A 12832-nucleotide genomic window follows, 5' to 3' on the forward strand; every position below is an offset into this window, starting at 1 on the left:
CCAGTAAATGTAATGGAGCTGACTCCCTTGTAAGTGTGCATGTAGAATTGCAGCCTCACTTTTCAAAATGCTGCTTGAAAAGGCATCAGGCACTCTAGCCCAGCAGCCTCTTTCTCAAAGTGCTCAGCCTGATGCTTCCAGAAAGCCCCAAAGAAGTGCAGTAAGAAAACCGCAGAAACCATTTCCACCCAGCACTAGCAAATGACTATTCTGGTGTCAGCTGTACTTGGAGGTTCTACATGACATCCAAACTGCCCGGAGGCTTCATTTCCTAAGTATGGTCAAATGAAGTTTCCATATTCACAGTCAGTTTGAGACTGATGCAGAACCTCCATGTTCAAGATCAGTCTACACCAGAATGATGGTTTCCTGGTTTCTCACACAGGAATGATTTTTAGGGTTTCCTTGCAAAACACTTCTTTGGAACTTCCTAGTATGGATTCCCTGGTCCCAATCCTATACATGTTCACTCAGAAGTAAGCCCCAGAGAAATAAATCCTCTCCCCTGAAAATTAATCTATGCTTTGCTGAGGGGATGGGAGGAAGGAAAAAGAGAGACCCCATATTCTTGCCTAGGATCTCTACTGGTCCTGATTTCTTTGTGGGTATACTCAGAAGTAAGCTTCAGTGAAATCAAGGGACTTAATTCTCAATAATTTATTCCAAGCTTTGCTGAGGGCCTCTGCTTCCCCCATTTGGTGGGGATGAAAGAAAATAAAGATAGGAGGCAGAAGGAGAAAACAAAAGCCCTTAAAGGAAAGGGAGGAGGAGGAAGAGAAATGTTTGCTCAACTGTAAGAGTGGCTCATAGCCAGAATGCTCCTTTTTGGCCACCTATGTTCAGAACCAGGAAGTCACTCACCAGAAATTGTCAGGACTTTCCCCTCCCAACTTTGCTTTCAGAATTCTCAGTGGGCAGACTTAATTATCTGTCCCTTCGTTATTTCCCCCTGTTATTATGGGGATTTCAAACAATAAGTATTCAAAAACTACTGTCTGGATGCTTTTCAAACCAGCAAAAAGTACTAGTCCAGTATGAAGCTGAACTTTTGAAGAATATAAAATAGACGTTTTTTAGCAGTATACATTATGTATGCCAGAAAAAAGTCACAAACACTTTGACCCCTCCTTTTAGCAGATAAAAGTTTTAACTGCTGCATCTCAGCCATCTTCCAATGGATCTGCACCGAATGGAGGGAATGTGTCTCCTGTCTCCTAGTTGATGTTTGCAAAGTTTTGGAAGGATTGGTTGGATACTTTCAATTTTATACAATAGAATGTTTTGGGCTTATAAAGGCAGAAATGTTGAAACATCTCTTCATCTTAACTATTCTGCAGTGCTCTTTCCTAGGATCCATCTGGAAGTAGTTTTTTTCGGTGTGCGAAGGTCCTCTGACAAGGCTATCTATTTGTTATCTTCCATAATCTGAATTATATGGGGCATTCTGATTGCAATGAGCCGTATGGTATTCCAGGCAATTGGAGGATTGCTCAGCTACTTCTAGTCTAACATTGTAAGATTGCATGAATTCTTTCAAACCCTTTGTTCCATGTGCATAAGTTATTTCACTGGAACATTCACCGATATGCACCCATCTTGCCAGAATGCAAGATGCTGCAATCTTAACTTCTTTTTAAAATGCATTGAGAGATCCCTGGAGAATTTTCTTATGTGACAAATTCGGAAATTGATTTAATGCATTTCTAACAGAAAATTAGAATTCTTTGAGTCTTCTGACAGAAAGTTAGAATGGTGATGCTTGTGTTGAAAATGTTGTGGCTTCATATTCTATACAGACCAAGAGCAAAGACCTCAGAATGGGAAGCTTGGATAGTGATGAGTTTAGTGACCTGTTTTCGGGTTATGAATACACCTCTTCCAGCGCGGGCATAGAGAAAAATGTCTGCAGAAATGAGAGCCCAGCAATGCTGAAGTACTTTGTGGCCATCGTCTATGTTCTGGTATGCCTCCTGAGCCTGGTGGGCAACTCTCTGGTGGTGCTGGTGGTCGCCTGCAACAAAGGAAACCGTTCCGTCACTGATATCTATCTCCTGAACCTAGCCATTGCCGATTTCCTCTTTGCCCTCACATTGCCCATCTGGGCTGTCCAGTGGGTTCATCAATGGATCTTCGGCACCTTCATGTGCAAAACCATCTCTGCCCTGAAGGAAGTCAACTTCTACAGTGGCATCCTCCTCTTGGCCTTCATCAGCATCGACCGCTACCTGGCAATTGTTCATGCTACTCGGGCAGCCATTGAGAAAAGGCACTGGGTCAAGTTTGCCTGCCTTGGCATCTGGCTGTTCTCTTTCCTCTTTTCCCTCCCTATGATCCTCTACCGTGAGGTTGTGTTTGTACATAATTTCACCTCCATGGTTTGTTATGAAGTCATTGCAGGGGAGAAAACATCTCATTGGAGGGTGGTGCTGAGAATCCTGCCACAAGTGATTGGCTTCATCATCCCATTGACCATCATGCTCTTTTGTTATAGCGTGACAGTGCACAGGCTCTTTCAGACCAAGAACACACAAAGGAAGAAAGCAATGAAAGTCATTTTGGCTGTGGTGCTAGTCTTCCTGGTCTGCTGGTTGCCCTACAATATCTCCCTGTTTGCTGATTCCTTGCTAAGGACTGGTGCTATCGAGGAAACATGTGACCGTCGTAACAGAATTGATGCAGCCCTTGTGGGCACTGAAATCCTGGGATTTGCTCACTGCTGCATCAACCCTATCATATATGCCTTTATAGGGCAGAAGTTCCGGAACAACTTCCTCAAGATCTTGGTCACGCGAGGGATCATCAGCAAAGAGACCCTCTCACGGTACAGAAGGGGCTCCTCCTTCTCATCTACCTCTGGTAACACTTCTACAACTCTGTAATAGCCCTGCATTGAGAGAAGGTGGGGAAGAGAAAGTCATGGCGAAAAACTGCTCAGCTACTGATACCCTAGTCTAAAGGTCTTACGAGGCCTCAAGGCTCAGCCTAAGACCAATTATAGCTTCCAATGTTATTCTTGGTTTGACAGTGTTAATGCCATGAGAAAATTACAGCCTGCTTGCCATAAAAGCAAATATGTTTGTCCACCATCCAGAAGGGGTTTTCCATCTAAATCTGCACAAGTTCACTTTCAGCATCACAGATCAAGTGACATGTACCCCAGTCCCAGTTCACAGGAGGCAATTTATTTCACCAAGAAGATTGCTGATTTATGCCCAACCTTATGAATGATACCCCAAGAACCTCCTGTTCTTTTACATCCCTTCTGTCCAAAGTGAGATTTAGTGAAAGAAATTTGGTTGGCAAAATCTGTCATGTTTCATTTTACCTGAACTATAAATCAAATAGAGAATGTGCAAACTTAATTTTCCTTCTGCCTTTGATTCTGTACTTGTGGTTTGATCATTGTTTTCAATGCATCTATCTCCTATAATGTTTAAGCTGAATACATTTGTGTACTTGGATGGAAATATGTTTTTGTTGTAAGCTTGTCTGTGCTTAAATCAACACAGATTTTTTTCGTAAAAGGAATGGTATCCACATAGGAAAAAGGCATATGTCCATTTGGTTAGCTGAGGGGTGGATACAGTCCTCCAGCACATTTGATTGCCACAGTACACATATGCTAAAGATTCTGCCTGGGGTGGTTTTCCATATATCTACTTGGCAGACAGGGGAAAATGAGGGTCTGGATTGAGCTGCTGATGTCTGCTAGCTGCTGATATAAGATGTTTCAGGAGATAGGCACTGTTCTTTCCAGGGACACTGCCCGTGTTGTGGGTAACCCAACCAGAAGGTCAAATAGATGCAATGCAGGGATGTGTTCATATGGATACAAAATGAGTAAGATGATATTATGTGGGGCTGCCTTTGTACATAGTCTGGAAACTGCAGTTGGGACAGAATGCAGTGGCCAGGTTGGTCTCTGGGTCATCTAAGGGGGACCACATTCCTCCTGTGTTGAACGAGGTACACTGGCTGGTGATAAGTTTATGGGCAAAATACAAAGTGCTGCTTATTACCTATAAAGCTCTAAACTGCTTAGGCCCTGGGCAGAGGCGTAACTAGGGAAAACAGTGCCTGGGGCAAGCACTGAAATGGCACCCCCCGCGCCCCCCTGCCCCCCCAACATACTACATTATACTTAGGTTTTTCCTCACAAGCGCCCGCCCCCGCCGCCAAGCCAGGCCACTGACTGGCCACCAGGCACCAGCAAAGCAATGGAGGGGTGCGGGTGGCGCGGAAGGGACTGTTCGTGGGGGAGGGGGCGCCAACGCACTCCCTTGACTGCTGCAGCGCTGCTGCACTGAGCAGGAAACATTTGTACTAACAATTTAAAAAAAAAATTTAAAAAATTTTTTTTTGTCATGGCGGCACCCCCCACGTGACCAGAAAAGATGGCGCCCGGGGCACGTGCCCCCCCTATAGTTACGCCTCTGGCCCTGGGTATATAAGAGAACATCTTCTTCACAATGAGCCCCATTGCCTGTTAAGATCACCTGGAGAGGTTAGTCTGCGGTTGCCGCCAGCTCATCTGGCAGCTACTTGGGAACGGGCCTTCTCCGTTGCTGCCCCTGGACTTTGGAATGCACTCCCTGTTGAAATAAGAGCCTCCTCATCTCTGGCAACTTTTAAAAAGGCATTGAAGACACATTTATTCACCCAGGCTTTTAATTAGATTTATAGTGTTAATACTCTTAATGCTGGGTTTTAAATGATTTTAATGTTTTAAATGACTTTGTTTGTTTGATTTTAATGTTTAAATGATTTTAATTGTAAACCATCCAGAGATGCAATTTTTGGGTGGTATAGAAATATGTTAAATAAAATAAAAATAATAATAATAAATTAGATCAGAAATTTGCCTAATAATGAATCCTGCATTATGTGTTTCCTATCTCTGTATTTGCAATATGTAGAGCTCGTGATTATTTGTTGTTAAAACACTAACAGATGAAAGAGCTGAAAAACCTTTACAGTCATATGGGAAGGGTTCTGATATGCTTCTACCTTAGGTTGTAGGTATTATAGTAAGTTGTTTCTTTAGAAGTTCATGCCATTGGGAATACATCATACACTACACATTTCCTAAACCAAAAGCACTTCCATGTAGGGAATCTGGTGAAACCATGTGTAGATGATTACATGTGACAACTGCACATATGTGTATTTCATTGGGGGTTATATTTGCTGTGAAAACTACAGGCAATTGCAGCTTGCAAAACACAAGTATATCCACTGGATAATATAACATGCATGTGTGCATGTCAGATGTGACAGTCTACAAATGGGTTAGTTGCTTTCCTCCATAAAACTACTTTTATTAAAGAAAATGTGTTTTGTGAAGGAATTCTGAGATATTTTGGGTTTTAAGGCAGTTTTATGAATGCACTTATATAGGTGTGATTAAATGTAATGGCCAAATATTCTATAGAACAATTTATAACTGATATGTGTAATGTATGTAAATCTATGTATATATGTAAAGAAAAAAAGGATGGTGAGAAGGACTGATGTAGGATAGTTTTGAATGTATCTCAAATAAGATTTATCATTAGAAGTCAGTGTCTTTAAATGCAATATTTTGATTGCTGAAATCTTAGGTGCAGGAAACTCCTTTCCCCCCCAGTTGATCTTTCTGTAATCTTGACATTCTGATGGGAAATATTACTTTGCCAAAAGTCTGTCATCTGCATCAAATTATGTTAGTATATGAATTGAGGCACCTTTGATATAAAACAGACACTGCATCCCCCCATCTATATGTACACACCTATTCTAGATTCCAATAAAGTAGTTAAGTATTGTTTTTATCAGAGTGTTTCTCTGGGATCATGTCTGCATTGTCAGATAATCACTGCAAAGCAGGAGATATTCAAATTCATTTCACCTAGAGTTATAACGAATATTTCAATAAAGAAAGTTGAAACTTATCATTCCTTCTGCAAATGATTGTTGGATAGTACTCCTTAATTTCAACTCCTTAGGATACTTAATTTCAAATATTATCCCATTAATATAAAAAGGAGTGATTAAAGAGCAACTAATTTCTGTCCAGTCATCCAAATCAAGGAAAATTGATAATCATTTCCATTTTTCCAAGTGTGTTTAAATGGATGTTGATGATTTTGATACATATTACTGACTGTGAGGATGCCATCATTGTCAGTGCTTACAAAAAGTGGCAGAAATCTGCCATTATATAACACAGCTTGTACGGATCAAAGAGTTGCTAAAGGCCTGAAACTCTCCACTAAACAATCTGAAAAAAATGCATCCAGTAAACAGGATCACTTAACACATTAGCCCTACTTTACACTGTATGTGCATACATATTTTTGTGTACTATGACTTTTATTTTAAACAAGCCCCCTCAAATGTAGGGTACAGATAGGAAGTGTACTACAGTATGTATGTATGTATGTATGTATTATTTTATTAATTATATTTATATACCAACTGATATGTACATCTCTAGGTGGTGTTAAACATTTAAAATATTTAAAAGTTACAAATTAAAATACATAAAATAAAAACAATAGAATAGAATAGATATTAAAACAAGTTTAAAAATTATTAAAACCAATTCTAATTAAAAGCTTGTGAAAACAGAAGAGTCTTGAGGGAGAGAGAGAGAGAAGTTTATTCGGTCATTGACCAGCAATGAGGTTCTTCCTAAAAACAAACCAAGAAGGAGCTGCTCTTATTTCAGCAGGGAGCATATTCCAAAGTCCTGGGGCAGCCACAGAGAGAGCCTGGTCATGGGTTGCCACCAAATGAGCTAGTGGCATCCGTAACCAGACCTCTCTAGAAGATCGTAACAGGCATCAGGGTTTATGACAAAGGAGGCACTCTCTTAAATAGCCTGGACCCAAGCCGTTAAGGACTTTATAGGTAAGAGCCAGCACTTTGTATTTCACCCGGAAACATATTGGCAGCCAGTGCAGTTCTTTCAAAACTGGTGTTATGTGGTCCCTTTGTGTTGTCCCAGAGACCAATCTGGCTGCCGCATTCTGTACCAATTGTGGTTTCTAGACTAGGTACAAGACAGCCCCACATAGAGTGCATTACAGTAGTCAAGTTTGGAGACTACCAGCATATGTACCACTGTTTTAAGGCCATTCACCTCTAGAAATAGATGTAGCTGATGTATCAGCCAAAGCTGATAAAAAGCACTCCTGGCCACCGCCTCAACTTGATAAACCAGGGAGAGCTTGGGGTCCAGGAGTACTCCCAAGCTACGTAATTGATTTTTCAGCAGGAGTGTAACCCCATCCAGAACAGGCATATCTAAACCATCTCTTGAGTCCTATCCCCCCACAGTCAGTACCTCTATCTAACTTGGATTCATTGGGTTTGTTATCCCTCATCCAGCCCATTACTGCCTCCAGATAGGCATTTAAGGGAGATATGCCATTTTCCATGTACCCATCTCTGGCAACTTTTAAAAATGCATTGAAGACCCAGGTGCATTGAAAACCCAGGCTTTTAATTAGATTTATGGTTTAAAATTGTTTAATGTTGTTTTAAAGTGATTTTAATGTTAATGATTTTAATTGTTTAATTGATTTAGTTTTGATTTTAATTAATTGTTTTTAATTGTTTTTATTTTCATGTAAACCACCCTCAACCATTTTTGGAAGGGCAGTGTATAAATAAAATAAATAAAAATAAAATTAAAATTAAAATAAATATGTGCACTTGACAGTATGTATGATAACTGCATAATCACGTTCTGTATATGCATACACTGTACAAAGGCTCTATGTGTGTTAAACATATCATGTGAATAGGGCTACTGATTAAAGTTTAACACACTACAAATAAACAACTTTTTGCGCTGGTGACTTGAGCCGGTTTGAGAGTTGTAAAGGATTGATTTTCCTCACTTTCCTCACACATGCTTGTGGATAAAGAAGGATTTAAATCTCCATTAATAATTGCGAGTACAGGATCAGAGGGTGGTAGTTATTCTGGCTTCACTGATTTGATGTAAGAAGGTCTGACCTTATGTGTAAATGATAAACCTTGAAGGCCTCCAAGATTCACCACATCTCTGTCCAGAATCTCCAACAAGATGTCCTAACAGGCTGCTCAGAAAATGGAACACATACAGGCCCATTGTTTAGGCAGAAGTTGATTTGGGGGCAAACATATTTCTCCAATATCTTGAAATTTGCTCAGTGGTTCTTGACCTTTGCAGTGCCTGTGTGCCACTTGATCTGATCATTGCTCTGTTCTTACATGTTTTTCCAGTTTAGCCCCAAGGCAAATCTTGTAGCCAGCCTTATTTGTTAGGTGGGACAGCCATGTTTATAGGTGTAAACCATTACGAGACACATAGGAATATAGGAACAAAGGGAGCTGCCATATACCGAGTCAGAACATTGGTCTATCTAGCACTGTATTGTCTTCACAGACTGTCAGTGGCTTCTCCAAGGTTGCAGGCAGGAATCTCTCAGCCCTATCTTGGAGAAGCCAGGCAGGGAACTTGGAACCTAGATGCTCTTCCCAGAGCGGCTCCAACCCCTTAGGGGAATCTCTTACAGTGCTCACACTTCTAGTCTCCCATTCATAAGCAACCAGGGTGGACCCTGCTTGGCTAAGGAGACAAGTTATGCTTGCTACCACAAGACCAGCTCTCCTCCGGACATATAGGAACATAGGAAGCTGCCATATACTGAGTCAGACAGACTCTTGGTCTATCTAGCTCAGTATTGTCTTCACAGACTGGCAGTGGCGTCTCCAAGGTTGCAGGAAGGAATCTCTCTCTTGGAGAAGCCAGGGAGGGAACTTGGAACCTTCTGCTCTTCCCAGAGTGGCTCCATCCCCTTAGGGGAATATCTTACAGTGCTCACACTTCTAGTCTCCCATTCATATGCAACCAAGGTGGACCCTGCTTAGCTAAGGGAACAAGTCATGCTTGCTACCACAAGACCAGCTCTCTTCCCTAGGTAAGGGGACAAGTCATGCAAGCAAACAATAGGAAGAGATTAGCTTTTTTCCTGCTGGAAAAAGATATGAGGGGGAAGAGACAGGTAGAAGCCCTCCCCCTTGCTCTTCCTCCATGCAGAGATAATGAGCTATGTAAGAGTTGAGTTAACAGAAAATTCATTATGAACACCAGTAATTAAATGACAGGCATGTTTTTTGTTTCACAAGAAATAAGGATATTAAAGATAAAATGAATCCATAATGATTCCAAAAAGGTGTAAAACAAACTATTTCATTCTGTGACCCCATTCGCACGTAATGGGGACCCAGAGTTGAAGGGGCCTGAGGCTGAATTCCTTGTACGTTCGAATGCAAGAAACACAAAAGCAACCTGAGCTTTCCCTCCCCAAACTCCAATTTGAATCTTAGGTTTATAGTGAGTTTCACCAATCTCACCTGAGATTTCCTTTGCTGGTCATCCAAATGCTACAGGTTGCATTAATTGGAGTTGAGGGAGGAAGCCCCTTCCTCGCTCCAGCTATGATTGGCTGCCAGGGCTGTCCTTCATTCCAGAAGGAAGCCCATGTAGCCAGTTCCTCTCGTCTGTGCAGCCTGCTCCCCCTCCTCTCAGTAGTTCTCCTTGACTGCAGTTCGGGTCCTGCAGACAGTTTGAATGCAGCCAGGTAACCATGCTGGGGGTGTGTGTGGAACCATGGGTCCATTGGACCCTCAGTTCCGCATCATGTGCAAATGTGGCATTATGGGCAAATGTGGCATTTTCACAAAGAAGTGAAAAAATAGTGCAGTTTGTTTGAAAAGTCCTTGCTGTTTTGCACACATTCAGAAATAACAGGGCAAGTGGTGCAACCCTGGGGTGCTTGAAGCCCTGGCCTGAGTACAATCTAGGTGGCCAGACAGTTAACTGTAGTGTGTGCACATCAGTGCTTTTGCTTCTCTAAGGCTCTGTTTTCATCCTTTGCCATTTTTCGTTCTTTGCTATCATTGAGGCACATCACACGATTGGTGTGAAGTGCCGGAGGGGGTTCTGTGGGGAGAGCAGGCTTAGCCCGCTCTCCCTGCAGACGATCAACAGGCAGCCCTGGGAGGCCAGATTGGCCACCCACATGACTGCCGGCTCCATCACAGACCAAGTGGGGGCTGCACGGCTCCCGGAACTTCCAGGATGCCCCACGCGACCATGCGGGGCATCCTGGAGAGACCCCGGAGCCCGGGAGGCTGGGGGTCTACTTGTGTGTCACCATGCACCATGGCAACACACGCGCAAAAACAGAGCGCTCACTCCGTTAACCTCATCTTAGGGGAGGGGTAATTAGGCAGGCTAGCCGCCTTGGGAGCACCAGACTTGCCTTATCCCGCTTTCCAGTGACCGTGAGAATAGCTCCATTAAGTTCTCCAGGAAAAGCACTTAACAGATTTAGTTTTAGCCACTATGACTGTGAGTATAGTCAGGGTACCTTAGAAGAGTAATGAGTAACTTAGGGTAGATATTTTTCCAGATCACTTCAGTTACCTCTCTGTTACACCCATTAAGCACCCAACCCTGCTCTGTCTACTCACTATAATAATGATTTCAGATGCAGGCATACAAACATGTGTCTTTATTGCTGGCTGATTACAACTTTGATGGTTTACTCCGTTGGGCTTCTGTGTGTATGGATTACTATTGTACTGGTCTGTGACTGTAATAAAATATTTTATTTGATTTGGTTTGATTTGTTGACTGAGCAGAGAACACAATTAAAACGGAAACTGGAAAGGTGAGTGGAGTCTGAACCTAACCTATAGAATGTTCCAATATGTAACTCTTCAAGGATCATTTTACTTCACAGGTTTTTTTAATATCAGGGTCTCTCAAGTAATCATAGAGTGATTGCAATCATGAAAATTCACTTATTCGCTGTATGAAACCATCCAAGCACAAAATACACAGAAGTTGAAAACAAAGATTCTCGGTAGGACTTTGCAGTTCCTAAATCCCCATTACCCAAGGGCGACTCAAGCATGATAAAGATGCAGAGAGAGATGCAGAGAGCAGGGGAGTTTTGTACTGGGTTTCTTTGGGCAAATTACAATGTCCCTCCCCCACAACTCATAATCCCCCCTCCACCCGCACACATACATGATGGTGTTCTAACCGATGACTGGCTTCCATCCCAGAGACAGCTGCAATCCAAGGTCACGTAAAGATCACCATGTTCTGTCATTAAGGCTGGTACATGAGATTTCAGGCACTTGTCATTTCCAGGATGGCAAAGCAACTGTTACCCAACTGGCTTTTGCAAAAAGCTCCCATATCCTGTGCATCTTCTCACCTCCTGTAAACTACTGACATCATCACTGTGGCATTCTTCAGAGAGCCATTCTGGGAGGGCAATGCTACCATGCAATGGGGGTGCTGAGAGATGTTGAGGTCATGGGGGACAGTTCAATGAAAACAGCAACCCTCTGTGTGGCAGCTGTGAAAAAGATAATCTCCACACTGGGAGGGGATTCTCACGATCAGCAAAAAGCAGCCAAGGGAGCCTAGCCTGCTTTTTGCTAATCACCTGCTGCCGTGGGAACTGCGTGGCCTCCGGCAGCAAACTTTCCTAATTCCCCCTCCCCTTAGCCGAGGTTAGCGGAGCGAGCACTTTGCTAACCCCGTCTTTTTGATCGTGTGTTGCTGCGGTGTGGCTCTGCGCCGCAGCAACACACGAGGAGACCCCCCGGCGGGAGGCTGAAACAAACCTCCCAACCCTGGGGGTCTATCCAGGATGCCCCACACCTGCAACTTCCATCCTGGAACTTCCAGGGGCTGCGCGGCCCCTGATTCCCGCAGACCCTGCCAGCTCTGTGACAGAGCCGGCAGTCGTGTGGGTGGCCGATCCAGCCACCCTGGGCTGTCTGGGGATCATCCGCGGAGAGAGAGGGCTAAGCCCGCTCTCCCCGCAAACCCTGTGAAGTCGGGTTTCACCAATCGTGAGACTCGCCTCTAGGAATCATTAAGAAAGGCATCAAGTGTAGAACTTGTAATGCCATTATAGAAATCTATGGTGCAGCCTCACTTGGACTCCTGTATACAGTTGTGTTGCCACGTCTCATTGTGGAGCTCGAAAAGGTACAGATGAGAACAGCCAGAATGATTAGGTCCTAGAGCACCTTCCTTATGAGAAAAGGCTACAATATTATCTGAGTCTTTTTAGCTTAGAAAAAAACAACTAAGCAGTGGCATGAAAGAAATTACGAAAACTATGAATGCGGTAGGCAAAGTAGATAGAAATAAATATATCGCCTGCTCCAATAACACTAGAATTTGGTAGGGCTTTGCTTTGCTTTGCTTTGGGTCAATAATCAACCAAGGCAGTCCAAGCCTCATTGTTCAATTTTTAATTGGATACGATCTGATAAAAACTTTCTCAGAGAAAAAGATACAATTCATTTTGTATCATATTGAATTGTATCATTGTAGGAGCTTACCTAAAACCAATGTGAGCTTCTTTCCATCTTCTGCAAGGAAATCAGCTGAGTTATGGAACTTTAAAACACTGCCTTTTTTCTGTAGACTAGCCCCACAATGCTTTGAGTAAAGAAGCAACATTATAACATTGTGTTCTTTCCCTGGTGCATTCATTACTTGGAAAAATGGCTTTTGCCTGTAACTATAATCCCACCCCACCCTCCACTGATGTATTAAATCAATCCTGCATAAACAACTTCCCTGCCTGAACATAGTTCTTACTTTCTATAGGTGAGTAGCTATGTAGAAGTCTGCTGCGACAGGTGTATGTTCTATTGCATCTGGCAATATATTAGGGTTGCACTGTTTAGCTGATCAACCAATTCATCCATTTTGGGTTGCTGAAAAAAGTGCCTTCAATTAATTGGCCAGCATTTTTAAAAA

At 42.7% G+C, this 12832-nt stretch overlaps 1 protein-coding gene across 1 annotated transcript; it reads left to right on the top strand.

Annotated features, from left to right (window-relative positions):
• The first annotated feature begins 1817 nt into the window (after nucleotides 1–1817).
• Nucleotides 1818–4699, top strand: LOC128329031 (C-X-C chemokine receptor type 2-like). The gene has a single exon (XM_053259483.1). The coding sequence runs from the start codon at nucleotides 1818–1820 to the stop codon at nucleotides 2877–2879; it is 1062 nt and encodes a 353-aa protein (XP_053115458.1). The 3' UTR covers nucleotides 2880–4699.
• The last annotated feature ends 8133 nt before the right edge of the window (nucleotides 4700–12832 follow it).

The sequence above is a fragment of the Hemicordylus capensis genome, chromosome 1, assembly GCF_027244095.1.
Source record: "Hemicordylus capensis ecotype Gifberg chromosome 1, rHemCap1.1.pri, whole genome shotgun sequence".
Lineage (NCBI taxonomy): Eukaryota > Metazoa > Chordata > Lepidosauria > Squamata > Cordylidae > Hemicordylus > Hemicordylus capensis.